We start from the raw sequence: 17,465 nt of genomic DNA, 5'->3' as shown, positions 1-17,465 counted from the left end.
AAGTCCGTTCCACCGGGAGCTGCCGAAACGTGCGACTTAGCTGGTCATCACCGCACTCGGAAGTCTGCACCCCTTTTTCAACCTTCCCATTGGACTGCGGATAGTGTGGGCTGGAAGTGATATGTTTGAAATGGTCTGACTTGGCAGAGACCACTCGTGGCTGTTGAAGCACGGGCCATCGTCACTCATGACAGTGAGTGGGATACCATGCCTGGAGAACGTCTCCTTAAAGGCCTTGATGACGGTCTGAGATGTGAGGTCTGAGACCTTGACGACTTCAGGGTAATTGGAGAAATAGTCAATAATCAACAGGTAGTCACGACCATTCGCACGAAAGAGGTCGATGCCAACCTTGGACCACGGGGAGGTCTCGATTTCATGCCGCTGGAGCATCTCCTTGCTCTCCGCTGGCTGGAAGCGTTGACAGGTCGCACAGTTGAGGACCATGTTCGAGATGTCCTGGCTAATCCCGGGCCAGTAGACAGCCTGCCTGGCTCTGCGTCTGCTCTTCTCGACGCCCAGGATTTGGATGAGCTCTGGAGAATGAGTGGAATGACAATTCGGTCCAGCTTGAGGAGGATACCATCAATCACCGTCAGATCATCCTTTACATTGTAAAATTGAGGGCACTGCCCTTTCTGCCAGGCATTGGAGAGGTGGTGCATGACAAGCTGCAAGAGGGGATCTTTGGCTGTCTCCTCGCGGATACAAACCGCCTTCTCATCAGATACCGGGAGGGTGCTAGCACACAGCTGCACCTGTGATTCAATCTGCCGGATGATTTCCAGCGGTTCACTAGGCAATGTGATCGAGCGGGACAATGCATCAGCGATGATGAGCTCCTTGCCAGGGGTGTACCTTCTGAGTCATACCTTCTGAGTTTGAGGAGGATGCGCTGCAACTAAGGCGTCATGTCATTCAGGTCCTTGTGGATAATGTGGACCAGAGGCCTATGATCCGTCTCGACAGTGAATGTCGGCAGGCGATTGACATAGTCGTGAAACTTGAGAATGCCAGAGAAGACCCAGGCATTCCTTCTCTATTTGCGCATACCTTGTTTCGGTGGGCGTCATGACCATCGATGCATAGGCTACCGGTGCCCAGGATGAAGTGTCATCGCGTGAGCAGCACCGCACCGATACCATCCTGGCTCGCATCTGTCGAGATCTTAGTCTCCCTGTCTGGGTGGAAAAATGCCAAGACAGGTGCGGTGGTGAGCTTGGCTTTCAGCTCCAGCCACTCTGCCTGATGTGCTGCCTTTCACTCAAAGGCAGTGGACTTTTTTTTACCAGGTTTCGTAGGGCCGTGGTGTGGAAGCCAGGTTTGGGATGAACTTGCCCAGAAAATTGACCATGCCCAGGAAGCACAGCACCGCCTTATTGTCTTCTGGGACCTTCATGGCTTCGATGGCCTTGACCTTGTCTGTGTCTGGGCACACGCCCTGCTGAGAGATCTGGTCACCTAGGAACTTGTGTCGACATGCCAAAGCAACATTTGGACCTGTTCAGCTTCAGGCCATTGGCATGGACACGGCGGAATACCTGCTGGAGACGGGAAACATGCTCTTCAGGGGTCGTGGACTACATGATGATGTCGTCCACGTACACACGAACCCCTTCAATGCCCTCCATCATCTGCTCCATGATGCGATGGAATATCTCTGATGCCGAGACAATGCCAAACGGCATGCGATTATAGCAGGATCTGACAAACTGTGCGTTGAAGGTGCAGAGCCTTCTGCTGGACTCATCCAGCTGGATTTGCCAAAATCCACGTGACGCATCTAACTTTGTGAAAAAACGTGCGTGTGCCATCTCACTGGTGAGTTCCTCCCGCTTTGGGATGGGGGTAGTGTTCATGCATTATATTCTTATTGAGATCCTTGGGATCAATGCAGATGCGCAGGTCTCCCGAAGGCTTTCTAACATATACCATTGAGCTGACAGTCAGTCAGTTCGGTTACCTTAGAAATGATGCCCTGTTGCTCAAGATCCTTGAGCTGTGCCTTCAGGTTCTCCCTCAGCGGAGTCGGGACCCGGCATGGTGCGTGGACCACTGGTTTGGCATCAGGTCGTACCAGAATCTTGTATCGATATGGCAGCGTGCCCACCCCATCGAACACATCCGGATACGGAGTGAGGATGTTGTCAATGCCGGCCTGAAGATCCACATTGGAGGATGTCGTTGTGTAAACCCGCTGCACGAGGTTCAGCTGCTTGCCGGATGTGTGCCAAGTCGGGATGCCCTGCCTGGCTTGACAATTTCAAAACGTAACTGTGCATGGGTGCTCCGGTTGGAGACGAGTAGATGGCAGGATCCCAGTGCCGTGATGGCATTTCCGTTGTAGTCCAGGAGCCTGCAGGAAGGACCTTGGAGGGCTTCTTGATGCGTTTGAAATCTGCCTGTGAGGAGGTTGGCAGAAGCACCTTTGTCCAGCTTAAACTGGATGGAGCAGTGGTTGGCCTGCATCACCGCACGCCATTCATCCGCAGAATCCACAGCGAGGATGGATTGATTTGTGATGAGTTGGATGTGGCATATTCAAATTTGGTAATGATGCCCACACAGTAGGCAGAGTCCAGGCATTCTTCCTCTGGATCCATTGTGCTGCCAGGATCAGAATCCAGTAATTGTTGCACACTCTGAACGCGCCGTCATCGGAATTGGGAGCACTGGCCCCTGACTGGTGGTGCAGACTGCACAAGTGTCCAGGCTTTCCACAATTTAAACATCGCCTGCCTCTTGCAGGGCAGTATTTCTTTAAGTGGGCGTTGCCGCAGTTCGAGCACGTCATGACATCAGCATCCTGACGCTCCACGCATCGTCGCACATACGCAGTGTGGGTGCCGGCTGCTTCGTTATCCCGTTCGCATCGCGCATGCGTGGGGCACCGGGATAAGCGCGCAAAATGGCCACTTTCAATGCTGAGGCACTGCATCCGGGAGATGGCCTGCACACACTGCCTCATGGGAGGCAAGTTTCTCATTTTCAGCCTATTTTTACTGGGCACAGCAATATTTGGCGTGCTCATGCACGGTGCATGTTTCAATTGCGACTGGCAGGGTCATATGCTTGATTTTCAGTAGCTACTCTCTGAGGATCAGCGAACTCCAAAAATGATTTGGTCTCTAATCATGGAGTCAGCAATATCCCCAAAGTTGCAGGATAGCACGAGCAGGCGGGGGTTAGTTAAGGAGTTGAAAGATTCATCTTTACCTTGTAGACGCTGTTTGAATATGTAGCGCTTAAAGATTTCATTGGTGTCTACTTCATGGTGACTTGTCAAACTTGTCCAGGATGGTCTGAAACTTTGTCTTGGCCTGGCCTTCGGTGAAGTCAAAAGAGTTGAAGAGTTCGATGGCTTGATCACCCGCTGTTGAGAGAAGCGCGATCTTCCTTGCATCAGGCGCACCCACGAGGTCTGAAGCTTCGATGTACAGCAGAAACGTTTGCTTGAATGTCCGCCAGTCGGCACTGAGATTGCCGGAGGGACTGAACTGGTGAGGAGCCTGAATCTTCTCCATGGTGCCGGGATACATTTGCTGGTCGTCACGGAACGGACTGAGGTAAACCACCTAGATTAAGCAGTCTCCTGATAGCATGTCGTGTTATGTCGTGGGATAACACAGGCTGCAACTGGATGCAGCTTTAACCAAAAGATACTCCAGACCTTGAAGTTATTTCAATCTGATTTATTGAATCAGTAGCAGTTCTCGGAGTTCGACTCTCTGCTAACCTAAGTGTGGTTACTCTGTCTGACTGAACCAGACTAGCTCTTAGCCACGTGCTGGAGGTGATACTGTACATACACCCTGACTCACTCTGTAGATGTTCATCAGTGGAAAGAGGTGGAGTGTGAGTGCCTCGTGCCTTTTATAGTGAGATACCACCCGAGTGTCCTGCCTGCTCATTGGTCATGTCCTGTTCGCTGTGTTCATTAGTTGCCTGTCTGTATTTCATCTGCATGTCTGCATATGATGACAAATACTTGCCTGAATACAAAGCCAGGTGAAGGAGCGCAGTAAGGAAGCACAATGGAAGATGGTTGTGGTTGTTGGACAGTCAAGCCCGGCACATCACTGCAGGAGTTCCTCGGGGTAGTGCCCCAGGCCCAACCATCTTCAGCTGTCTCTTCAATGACCTTCCTTCCAACATAAGGTCAGGTGTGTAGATTTTCACTGATGATAGCACAATGTTCATCACCATTCGGGACTCCTCAGACACTGAAGCGATCCAAGTGCAAATGCAGCAAGACCTGGATAATATCTAGGCTTAGGCTGACAAGTAATATTTGTGCCACACAAGTGCCAGGCAATGACCATCTCCAATAAGAGAAAAATCTAACTATCACCTGTTGACATTCAATGGCATTGCCATTACGGAATCCCCCACTATCAACATCCATGGGGGGGGGGGGGGGGGGGGGTTACCATTGACCAGAAACTGACTAGCCATATAAATACTCCAAGAGCAGGACAGAAACTCGGAATCCTGTAGCGAGTAACTCACCTCCTCTCCTGATCCTCAAAGCCTGTCCACCATCTACAAGGCACAAATCAGGAGTAAAATGGAATACTCCCCACTTGCCTGGATGAGTGCAGCTCCAACACTAAAAAAAAACTGGACACCATCCAAGACATTGCAACCCACATCCCTTCCACAAACATTCACTCCCCCCACCACCAATGGACAGCAAGTGTGCACCATTTTCAGGATGCACTGCAGGAACTCACCCAGGCTCCTTCCAAACCCATCGAAGGACAAGGGCAGCAATTACATGGGAACACCACCCTTTGGATGTTCCCCTTCCTAGTCACTCACCATCCTGACTTGGAAATATATTGCCGTTTCTTCACTGTCACTGCGTCAAAATCCTGGCACTCCCTCCCTAATAGCGCAGTGGGTGTACCTACACTACATGGGCTGCAGCAGTCACCACCACCTTCTCAAGAGCAATTAGGGATGGTTAACAAATACTGACCTAACCAGCAAAGAATCCCGTAAAAATGAATATTTAAAAAATACGCAGATCGCTGTTGGTCACCCCCATTTCTAAATCACTGACCATTATTTTATCGGCCATCCCAGTGTTCCAACACTTATCCAAGAGACAGGGGCTTAAAGCAGCCTTTTTCGAGCTGCCAGGTGGGACCGAGCAGGCAGGCACATGCAGTTTATCAGTGATGTTCAAAATCCAGCAAGACCCAAAGTTCAGCACCCTCTTGGTCCCAACCCAAGGATGCCAGATTTTGGAGACTGGACCTGCACCTCGTTGGCCCTTCTACTTCAATCAACAGAGATAGTGAATATTTAACAGTACAGCCCAGTAACAACATAATCAAGCATAGTGCTATCCTGTGTTATCCAGTACAGAAACCTCGACAGTTCCAGGCTTAAAGTAAACGATTTGCTTCCCTGTTAATTTAGGAAGAAAAACATGTGACCTCCAGAAATAAGACAAAGTTGCACTTGGTTCATAAAGAGAACAACTGAAGTGTAGAAATAATCCATGGATTTTAATGGAAGCCATTTTATTACATGGTAGAAAAAAATATTCAGCACAGCTGTTTAAAATTCAATAAACTCTAGACTACATTAATTCCTACTATTACAGTGGGAATGATGCTGTAATACCACATACGAGTTTGCTATCAAAGCTTTATACATCCTCAGTAGAACTGAAATACATTAACTATGCAGACATGATGAGCATAGACAATTCAAAGTTTTAGCTTCTTTTTTCGACCACGTCCGTCTGGTGCTCCGTCTGATTTACGTTTCTGTGCCTGAAACAAAGGCATGAAAACAGAGCTTTGATTATTTCAAATTATTGCTCAATTATCATGTATTACACAGGTTTGTTTAAAATATTTTGAAGACTGATGACAATGCATATGAAATAGGTAGGGACTAAAATCATTGGAGTTTCACCAATAAATGGCTGTCCTGCACACCCACTTGGGAAGGATATACAAACATGGAGCAGCAGTAGGCCATTTGCCCCTTGCACCTACTCCGCCATTTGGCAAGCTCATGACTGATCCGTTTGTGGCCTCTGCTTTCCTGTCTACCTCCATACCACTTGATTCCCTCAGCCAAGAATCTAACTCAGCCGTAAATATATTCAACAACCTTGCCTCCACTGCTCTCTGAGGAATAGGATTCCACAGGTTAATGACGATAAAAACGGAGAAAGAAAATATGGTGTATGATGGTCATATTACTGAGCTAGTAATTCAGAAACCAGAGCCACTAATCTAGGGAAGCAAAGTTCAAATCCACTGGAGGTAGTTGGAGAATCTAAAAAATAAAATCTGGAAATCTATTGAAATGAAGCTGTTGGATTGTCATTAAAACCAAATGGGTTCAGCAATAACCTTAAGGGAAGGAAACCTGTAAACAGTCTGGGCTCCGAGGTTCCAATCCCACAGCAGTGGAGCCTGCCAACTGCACCCCCACCCCCCCCTCCAAATTCAAGGACATCTTCAACTTTTGTCAAAGACAATATTCTTTATATAACATCAAAGTCACTCTTCCATTTAGTTAGATATCACAATGCACTAACAAGTCATCAAATCAAGGGTGAATCAGATCACACATGAAGCCGCACTTAAAACTAAGATTTAAAAAAATAAATAAATTTAGTGTACCCAATTCATTTTTCCAATTAAGGGGCAATTTAGCATGGCCAATCCACCTACCCTGCACGTCTTTTTTGAGTTGTGGGGACGAAACCCATGCAAACACGGGGGGAATGTGCAAACTCCACACGGGCAGTGACCCAGAGCTGGGATTGAACCTGGGACCTCAGTGCCGTGAGGCAGCAATGCTAACCACTGCGCCACTGTGCTGCCCGCACTTAAAACAAAGATGGCAACGACTCCCCGGAACACAATCACCAATCCATATTGTCACTCAGTCCAACCATTTACTCACCACACCAAGTTGTAATCATATTCGCCAACACTGTTCCTACATTTCTTTTCACATCTTGCTCCATTCTACAACAAGGCTATAATTACCTAAAGAAGCCATAATGACTAAGGAAACGTTACCGATGTTGTTTTTGGTCCACGCTTCTTCCTTTCGGCTTTCTCTTTTTCTTCAAGTTCCAAGTTTTCTCTTTCTATTAGAGTGATTAAAGTATTGCATCGCCTTTGGAGTTCCTAAAAGTGTAAATGAAGCAAAACATTGGTTTAATTATTTTCACTCAAACATTTAGAAATAAAAAGGCTACTTTCACTAGGCTATTTAAAGTAGTAACAATTTTTACATCGGAATATCCATACCATAGCAGTTCTTGATTTAAGAAACCAGTCAAATCTGAATTGTGGAGAGTTTCGGATGCATTGTCTAAGTTCATCGTAAACATTTTCTTTGTCAAACCCTAGCTTGTGCAGCATGCAGATCAGAAATCTGTCCTCCTCTTCTGTGTAATTCTTCCCTTTGTTTGTGCCATATGCTATTCTCAGTTGGTGGAAAGGTGCCTTGTAACGGCCAATCTGTTCAAGGATCAAAAGTATTAGTGTAGAAAATCAAGTCCAAGAGCAATAGTCCAGCTAATCGGCAAAATTGAGAACGTTTGTATGCACAATTTCTTCCAATAAATATACTTTGATCTCCAGAAATAGAAATTGGAATGTACTTGAACATTACCTTTGTGTCTAGTGCTTTTTTAATGCTGATCCTTCTTTGGATTCTAGCTTCTCCCCTTTCTATTTGTGCCATAATTTTTTCAATGTCTTGGAGCTCGTTACACCTTTCCCAGAACACAGCTAAGAAAAACGTTAGCCAGTCAGTGAATCGCCAATGACAGGTTCAACCATAATAAAGTGATTGAGGTGGCAAGAATGAGCAGAATAAAACAACAGGGAAAATGTATACTTTCCAAAACAAAGTGGTCAGAAAATAGGTGTAATTTGTTAAATAAAGGCTGTAAACTGTACCTGAGTATTCAATCACTTCTTCAGGAATTTTCCCCTCTACTTCACGAGCAATATTTTCAATGTCATCACGACCCCACTTTTCATTTGCCTTGATGAACTGATTGAAGTCTCTTTTTGTCCAGCTGGTAAATCCCTGTCAAACATTATATTGGTTATTAAATAGATGCACAACTATTCAAAACAACAGCGACCAACTAAAGATGACAGAGAATGTGACAAATGCAGGATTTTAGACATTGTGAATTATAAATTTTTGGAAATGTAAGAGTTAGAAGCCTGGGTTAGAGTGTGTTTGACCGCAGTAGTCTTGTTTTTGCAAGACTAGAAAGCTCTTAGGAGCCAGAGGTGAAATTGACCATCATAAAAGCCTCGGCTAATGCACCATTGTTTGACTGGGGGGGGTCCCTGGGGGGTTAATGTGTTTTCAGCCTGGGGAGATGATGTCATTGCTGGGTGGAGCTAAGGCATTCAGACATTTTTCTTTTTTTTAATAAACATTTTATTGAGGTATTTTTGGTTTTACACCAATGACAAAATAAACAATGTACATGAGTCTATAAACATAGTGCAAAAAGCCTGCTTCCTCCCTTTCAGGTCCCACCTTTATTAACCCCCCCCCCCCCACCCTCTGCTGACGATTAATTTTCTGCAAAGAAGTCGACAAACGGTTGCCACCTCCGGGCGAACCTTAACAGTGACCCTCTCAAGGCGAACATGATTTTCTCCAAACAGAGAAAGCTAACCATGTCAGATAGCCAGGTCTCCGACTTTGGGGGGCTTTGAATCCCTCCAAGCTAATAATATCCGTCTCCGGGCTACCAGGGAAGGCATTCAGACATTTTAAGAAAGCTTTTGAGTTGTGTACTGATCTGGCTAACACGGAGTTCACAAGTAGTCTTCTGTTCTCACAGTCAGATGGTTAAAAAAAATCAATAGCATTTAAAGCAGTACAGACGTGTCAGAGGACAAGGGGAAAACTGAAACCAACCAGTTGAAACAGCTTTTTGAAGACATCCTGCCAGTGTCTGCAGGGGTTCTAACAGGCTGCAGGGGTTCTAACAGGCTGCAGGGGTTCTAACAGAAGCTAAATATTTTCTGGAAAGCAAGTATTACGCTGTGCCATTGGTATGTAGGATGGATTGAGAACTGTATGGTTTTCCTTTCTTTTTGTTTATTGGGAATAGAGATAGGAATTAAGGGTATTGTATTTACTATATTTAGTAGTATTGTTTAAGGGGTAATTGTAAGCTATTTCCGGTTGTGATGTTAAAGTTAATAATAAAGTTTTGTTTTAAAATCCTTATTTCATTGTGCAATCACCCCTGGAACAAAGTAGTCATCCCACAGTCTTACAAAATAAATTAAAATATTGGGGTTTTGGTCCAGTAGTCCCATCTGGGATCATAATAACGTGCAATGAAAAAACAGGCACACACAATTTTGAGACTTTATATCTTTCCTACAAAATGCAATACGGTTACAATATAATAAAGATATCAGCATCAAAGTCGATGTTATAACTAGACGGGAAGATCCCAGAATGGAACCTTGGCTCAAAAGACCCTTTAAAAGATTATTAAAATAATAAAACATGGAGGAACAGTCAAAGGACTGCTAATTAGTTTCAACAAGAAAACAGAACATTTATTAAACATGAAAAAAAATTGGATGATACAATACTCCTTCACTATCACCCCCCCCCCAAAAGAATAATACGGTATACCACCACCCTCCCCCACCCCCAAGAATAATATGGTATACCAAGTACATCTAATCTACAATGGCGTCATTAATAAACAAAGGTCCTTTTAAGCACACAAGATGACTGTGGTAAGACGCACTCCTCTCTGAACTCAAATGAATGTCTCACTGAATCTGACTTCCACACAAGGGATTTCAAATTCCACTTTCAAAAGCAACATTTTCCAGCCTTCTTCCAAACTATGCTTTCCCTCAAGGTTTAGTTTTCAGGTTTTACACCTCTCCTTTCAGGTTTCCTTTGCCTTAAAGGCTTTTACACAAACTTGAGGTCCAGCCACCAATTTCCACAATTATTTCAAATAATGTCTCCCAAACTGTAGTAATTTCTCACACACCTTAGTACTATTGCCGACACCGTTCCAATGCCGTTTCAATTTTATGACTTTACCAAATAGTAATCTGTTCTGGTTTTGTCCCTTCCGTTAACTCCAGACTTCTTGGAAACTTTTCTTCATTTCTCGAGGATCCTTAACTAGCTGGATTTTAGATTTCCAGCATTTGTTCTCTTAACCAGTACTCGATAGTGTGGCTTTTCTTCTAGCAAGGCAGAGGGAGTCGTTCCCTTTTTAGAATCATCGAATTTACAGTGCAGGAGGCCATTCGGCCCATCGAGTCTGCACCAGCCCCTGGAAAGTGCACCCCCACTTAAGCCCACGCCTCCACCCCAGTAACCCCATCTAACCTTTTTTGGACACCAAGGGGCAATTTAGCAAGGCCAATCCACCTAACTCGCACATCTTTCGACTATAGGAGGAAACCTGAGCAAGCCCATCTTATCAGGGCAGCACGGTAGCACAAGTAGCTAGCATTGTGACTTCACAGCGCCAGGGTCCCAGGTTCGATTCCCCGCTGGGTCACTGCCTGTGAGGAGTCTGCACGTTCTCCCCGTGTCTGCGTGGGTTTCCTCCCAAAGTCCAAAGACGTGCAGGTTAGGTGGATTGGCCATGCTAAATTGCCCTTAGTGTCCAAAAAAAAAGGTTAGGTGGGGTAATTGGGTTAAGGGGATAGGGTGGAAGTGAGGGCTTAAGTGGGTCGTTGCAGATTCGATGGGCCGATAGAACATACAGTGCAGAAGGAGGCTATGTTCTATCCTTTAGCCTTATAAAAAAAACTGCTTCTAGCAGAGCTCAGAGCTGCCTTCTCTCACTACCTAGCTTCGACTGCAACCAAATTAGCTAAACTAAAACTTAAAGCTTCTCGACTTTACAAGGCCCCAGTTGCTAAACAAACATTGCTGGTTTATTTACTCTTCACACCGTAGTCCTCTCGAAGCACAATAGAATCACAACTGAATTGAAACCAACCCTCACACATACTATTGTCAGCATGAATCTAACTATTGTTTTTACTCTTCCAGACGCAGAAACATTAAATTAAACCCACTCATAGCAGTATCCTTTTCTAATGTTTACCAATACAAATATAAATCCCATAAAACTATCTTTATTTTCCTAACCAAAGATAAAATTATTACATTAATTTAATGCTCAAGTCCTCTGGACATTTTGAAAGTAGCTCAGTTACCGAAGTACTTTTAAAGCATTGAGGTAGATGATAAAATTATCTGTTTTACTGATCTTAGTTGAGGCATAAATACTGGCAGGAGGCCAGGGGAACTCCACTGCTCTTCAAATAATGCCATGGGATTTTTGACACGTGTCCATATGGCTTCCATCCAGAAGCACTTCTGTCAGAGGAGCCTAGATTATGCAGTCCATTTTCTCAAGGGTAATTGGGGATGGGAAATATATGATGACTTAGCCAGCGATGCCCAAATCCCATGAATGAATAAATAAAAAAATGTCAAGCTGGTTCATGGGATTAGCTTTGTTCCAACAAAGCAAGATCAGGTCAAATTCACATTTTAAAATATGTAATTGAGCAGTTTTCCAAGTTAGTGCTGAATGTACAGAGTTATTCGGATCTCAGTGCTCATATAATAAATCAAGTTTCCAAAATTTCCAGGAAGAAATATCTGAATATGTAATACATAATTATGTTTTGAAGTTACACCAAAACAGGAAATAGTTTCAAAAGTTTAACTTTTAACCACCATTAAATTGCAACTCAGTGTCACTTTCATAAAAGCTGAGCAAAGTTATTCAAGATGCTGATGCGCTCATCAAAAGGTTAGTGACCTGAAGTGTTAACTTGTGTTTCTCTTTATAGATGCTAGGTGCTATTTAACCGGTTGAGGTGTTTCCCATGGTTTCTGTTTGTTAAAGCAACTCATACCACACATACATGGAGATTCTGCTGTTGATATCACGTAGAATGTATAATCCATATTTAGGTCATCCAGCCCAGCAGATCCATGTCAATATTTGTGCTCCACAAGAGCCTCCTCCAACCATCACCAATATAACATTCTATCCCTTTCTCCTACGTGTTTGTCTAGCTTCGCTTTAACCACACCTATATCTCATCTTCTCCATGTCGTAGTAAGTTCTACATTCTGACCCTTCTGTAGGCAAAAATAAGTATGTCCCCTGAATTCCTGTTGGATTTAAAAAAAAATATTTACTATAAATTTAGAGTACCCAATTCACTTTTTCCAATGAAGGGGCAATTTAGTGTGGCCAATCCACCTACCCTGTACATCTTTGGGTTGTGGGGGCAAAACCCACGCAAATATGGGGAGTATGTGCAAACTCCACACGGATAGTGACCTAGAGCAGTGATCGAATCTGGGACCGCGGTGCAGAGACAAGTGCTAACCTCTGCGCCACCTTGCTGCCCCCGTTGGGTTTATTAGTCTCCCATAATTATGACCTCTAGTTTTGGTTTCTCCCACAAGTGGAAGCATTTCTTTAAGCCTACTTTATCAAACCCTTTCAGAATCTGAAAAGCCTCTATCAGGTCACCCATCAGCTTTCTCTTTCACAGAGATAAGAGCTCCAAACCTGTTCAGTCTTACCTGATGCTCCAGTGACTTTATATCCTTTTTATAATAATACAAGTGCCATGTTCAGTTGTAGGTGTGGTCTTACCAAAGTTCTACTGGAAATCCCAACATATACAAAAATAGCAACATTACCTGTGTCAGCAGCTTCTCCTTTTCTTCAAGCTCATCATCATTTAGGGGTTCAGCCTCATCAATTTTGCATTGTTCTCCTTTCTGCAGTTGAGTTGAATTTGGTAGATCAGGGTTACGTGGCACCTATGGTGAAATCAATAGATATTTAAGCGATGCAGGGAGCCAGTGTTTCTTCACTCTTCAATTCAATTTTACAGCACAGAAAGAGGCTCTTTGACCCAACGTGGCTGCGCCGGCCATCTAGCACGGATCGATTCTAATCCCATTTCCTAACAAATTAATTCACAATAAACTAACATTGCTGGCGGGGCGACATGGTGGCACAGTGGTTAGCATGCTGAGGACTCGGGTTTGAATCCCGGCCCTGGGTCACTGTCTGTGTGGAGTTCGCACATTCTCCCCGTGTTTGCGTGGGTCTCACCCCCACAACCAAAAAAAGATGTGCAGGTTAGGTGGATTGGCCATGCTAAATTGGCCCTTAATTGGAAAAAAAATAATTGGGTACTCTAAATTTATTTTCTAAAAAACTAACATTGCTGGCCATTCAGGAGATAAACAGATTAATTCATTATTGATGGCTGATGTTGCAATTGCAGATTCACCATACTTAAGGCAAATTTTAAAATTGGAAATCCATTAAACTTGCAATGCAGAACAATAATAATAATCGCTTGTCACAATTAGGCTTCAATGAAGTTACCGTGAAAAGCCCCTGGTTGCCACATTCTGGCGCCTGTTCGGGGAGGCCGGTACGGGAATTGAACCCACACTGCTGGCCTTGTTCTACATTACAAGCCAGCTGTTTAGCCACTGTGCTAAACCAGCCCCATAGCTAAGAAATGGACCATCTGGTCCCTCCACAATGCAAATAATTTCAATTGCATTTTTCCAGCGGTTTCTCACAACCCTAATCTTAATCCAATCTAGTGTTCAACGTTCACAATTTCTGCCTCGATCATTAACCTGAAGTAAATTCCACAGCCTCAACAAAGAACAAAGAAATGTACAGCACAGGAACAGGCCCTTCGGCCCTCCAAGCCCGTGCCGACCATGCTGCCCGACTAAACTACAATCTTCTACACTCAATTCCGTAAATATGATTCCCTTACTTTCTCTAGATCTCTTGCACTGAAAGCATAACAGCTGTTAATATTCAGGTGAGTAAATAACCAGTTCATTCAAGGAAGTGGGGTGAACAAGGGAAAGTGTGTGAAAGCGAAAATGGAAAAATGACAGATTTCAGCCACATTAGGCTAACCTCGTGCCCATCCTAGTGGTCATTTATAGAAGAGCACTGGGCGATATCATGTGCTCAAATCAAAACTGTTTATTTTATTTTTATTTTTTTACACAGAAGGTAGTGGGTGCCAGGAACCCGCTGCCGGAGGTGGTGGAAGCAGGTACGATAGTCTTGATAAATACATGAATAGGATGGGAATTGAGGGATATGGACCCTGGAAGTGTAGGTTTTAGGTTAGATGGACAGTATGGTCGGCACAGGCTTGGAGGGCCGAAGGGTCTATTCCTGTGCTGTCATAGAATCATAGAATTTACAGTGCAGAAGGAGGCCATTTGGCCCATCGAGTCTGCACCGGCTCTTGGAAAGAGCACCCTACCCAAGCCCACACCCCCACCCTATCCCCATAACCCAGTAACCCCACCCAACACTAAGGGCAATTTTGGACACTAAGGGCAATTTAGCATGGCCAATCCACCTAACCTGCACATCTTTGGACTGTGGGAGGAAACCGGAGCACCCGGAGGAAACCCACGCGCACACACAGGGAGAACGTGCAGACTCCGCACAGACAGTTACCCAAGCCGGGAATCGAACCTGGGACCCTGGAGCTGTGAAGCAATTGTGCTAACCACTATGCTACCGTGCTGCCCTTTTCTTTGTTACTAGAAGTCGGTGACTACTTTCATCATTCTTCCAAGGTTGAGTAGCAGCATTAGTACAAAATGTAGAGACTTTGTTCTAATTAATTTTCAGACTGGAGACCAGTTACCAGCGGTGTACCACAGGGATCAGTGCTGGGTCCTCTATTTGTGATTTTTATCAATGACTTGGAGGAGGGGGCTGAAGGGTGGGTCAGTAAATTTGCTGATGACACCAAGATTGGTGGAGTAATGGATGAGTAGGCTGCAAAGAGACATTGATAGGATGCAGAGCTGGGCCGAAAAATGGCAGATGGAGTTTAACTCTGATAAGTGCGAGGTGATTCATTTTGGTAGAATAAATTTGAATGCGGATTACAGGGTCAACGGCAGGGTTCTGAGGAATGTGGAGGAACAGAGGTATCTTGGGGTTCATGCCACAGATCTCTGAAGGTTGCCACTCAAGTGGATAGAGCCGTGAAGAAGGCTTATAGTGTGTTAGCGTTTATTAACAGGATGTGGAAGCATTGGAAAGGGTGCAAAGGAGATTTACCAGGAAGCTGCCTGGTTTGCAGGATAGGTCTTATGAGGACAGGTTGAGGGAGCTAGGGCTTTTCTCTTTGGAGCGGAGGAAGATGAGAGGCGACTTAATAGAGGTTTATAAGATAATGAGGGGGATAGATAGAGTGGACGTTCAGAGACTATTTCCTCGGGTGGATGTAGCTGTTACAAGGGGGCATAACTATAAGATTCAGGGTGGGAGATACAGGAGGGATATCCGAGGTAGGTTCTTTACTCAGTGGTTAGGGTGTGGAATGGACTGCCTGCTGTGATAGTGGAGTCAGACACTTCAGGAACTTTCAAGTGGTTATTGGATAGGCACATGGAGCACAGCAGAATGACAGTGAGTGGGATAACTTGATCTTGGTTTCGGACAATGCTCGGCACAACATCGAGGGCCGAAGGGCCTGTTCTGTGCTATACTGTTCTATGTTCTAATTCAAAATTAACTTCCAGACAATAAACACTTTACCTTGTAACCAATGGTTTTTCTGTAATATAGGATCTCTTTCTCCAGCAGTTCAAATAGTCGAGGGGGGAAAAATTGGAAGTCCTGTATATTGGGCTGTTTTGGTGGACGAGGAGCCTGGGAAGATTTTTAAAAAAGCATCAAAGCTAAATTTCTATCAGCAAAGCACAGCTGGGACCACGCGAGAACACAAAATGCGTAACAAAGTGTGTTACTTTGTCAAGTTACGGTTTCTTTTAAAGCATTTAATCTAACCATCTTGTGTCTTAAAATGGAGAAACATCTTAAAAGGTACTTGTCTCAAACATGAGCTTTAATGAGCCAGTGGCATTTTCCTTCATCTTTTTAGTTCAGAACTAAAGGAAAGGACCACTGATTATAGAATATTTTCAGATCTAGATAACAATTTGATAAGTGTTAATCCTTTTTAGATTGTAATGGTTCTCTGTTCAACTGCATGCTAGTAATAGAAAGTGTGCATGCTGGCCTTCTAAATAATCAACAATAATTGCTAAAATGTAAGTACTGTAATATTCCTCAAGTTTAAACAGTACTGATAAACTAGTTAGAATGCAATACAGAGCTCAATTTGTTTCAATAACTGCAATTTTATAATGTTCTATCACAAAAAAAAAATCAGCAACCTCAACTAGCGACAATGTAAGAGGGAACCATCTTATTGTCAACTTACTTTTGGTGCTTTGGGTTCACTGACTCGGAGGGCCTCTCGGAAATAAGCATCAACAGCATAGTTTGCTTTACGTTCTCGTTTGGGGGGTTCAATCCATTCAGTTAGAGCCAACTGTGGATAAAGCAACTGCTCAGTAAATGGGCGTTTAAAATTATTTAATACAAATAAAATTAAATAGTCAATCAGAGCCAAACTTACCTTTTGCTTCTCTCTGTAGTCCTCACCTTCAAAGTTGTACACACTGACCTCTGTTTCCATAGTGAAGTTTCTCAGTGACCCTTCACCCATATCAGAGAGCTTTTCTGTCATCTCAGCTGTCTGCAGATAAAACAGAAAGAGGGTGGTCAGTTTAAATGGTGCTTGGTAATAATTACAACATCACAGGATGGGATTCTCATACACTTCAGGGAAATGGTGGTGGTGGTGGTAGGCGCTCTACAAAGAATATTCAACATCAGGAAAGAACAAAGAAAAGTACAGCACAGTAACAGGACCTTCGGTCCTCCAAGCCACCGCCGACCATGCTGCTCGTCTAAACTAAAATCTTCTACACTTCTATTCCCGTAGATAGAGGGTCTGTATCCCTCTATTCCCATCCTATTCATGTATTTGTCAAGATGTCCCTTACACATCACTGTCGTCCCTGCTTCCACCACCTCCTCCGGCAGCGTGTTCCAGGCACCCCTACCCTCTGTGTAAAACTCAAGTGTTTAAGATGCAGAGGCTTGCAAGATCAAAGCTTCATCCTGTGGGCATTTACATCTCACAAGTGGACAGACAAAATCTTTCGACTGGTGTTCCACACATGGTATTGGTTCATATCCCACAGGCCTTCAGAAGTTGAGATAGCATCGCATTTCAACACACGAATCATAGAATTTACAGTACAGGAGGCCATTCAGCCCATCGAGTCTGCACCGCCCCTTGGAAAGAGCACCCTACCCAAGTCCATACCTCCACCCTATCCCCGAAACCTCACCTAACCTTTTAAAAGGAATTTAACTTCAACTTTTAGATGGACTAATACCTATTGCATAGAAAAGTAGTTCCAGTGATGTAAAGTATGTATACAAACAGCAAATACATTGATGTGTGAAGTCTATGACAACGATTACAGAATAC

At 44.2% G+C, this 17,465-nt stretch overlaps 1 protein-coding gene across 4 annotated transcripts in view; it reads right to left on the bottom strand.

The window, feature by feature from the left end:
* Window positions 1-5,495: 5,495 nt before the first annotated feature.
* Window positions 5,496-17,465, bottom strand: part of LOC140408354 (SWI/SNF-related matrix-associated actin-dependent regulator of chromatin subfamily A member 5) — a 54,731-nt gene continuing 42,761 nt past the window's right edge. For 2 of the 4 annotated variants that reach the window (XM_072495441.1, XM_072495442.1), the window contains 9 exons: window positions 16,542-16,661; window positions 16,344-16,454; window positions 15,656-15,769; window positions 12,745-12,867; window positions 7,947-8,079; window positions 7,657-7,775; window positions 7,290-7,502; window positions 7,056-7,166; window positions 5,496-5,786 (listed from right to left, as the gene is read on the bottom strand). In XM_072495441.1, the coding sequence (XP_072351542.1) occupies window positions 5,721-5,786; window positions 7,056-7,166; window positions 7,290-7,502; window positions 7,657-7,775; window positions 7,947-8,079; window positions 12,745-12,867; window positions 15,656-15,769; window positions 16,344-16,454; window positions 16,542-16,661 (1,110 nt within the window). In that variant the 3' untranslated portion in view covers window positions 5,496-5,720. Of the gene's footprint in view, window positions 5,787-7,055; window positions 7,167-7,289; window positions 7,503-7,656; window positions 7,776-7,946; window positions 8,080-12,744; window positions 12,868-15,655; window positions 15,770-16,343; window positions 16,662-17,465 lie in introns of all 4 variants that reach the window. The other 2 variants (XM_072495439.1, XM_072495440.1) reach the window with 1 other exon arrangement.

This window comes from Scyliorhinus torazame, chromosome 3 (genome assembly GCF_047496885.1).
Source record: "Scyliorhinus torazame isolate Kashiwa2021f chromosome 3, sScyTor2.1, whole genome shotgun sequence".
NCBI lineage: Eukaryota > Metazoa > Chordata > Chondrichthyes > Carcharhiniformes > Scyliorhinidae > Scyliorhinus > Scyliorhinus torazame.
This window is presented reverse-complemented; position numbering and strand designations above follow the sequence as displayed.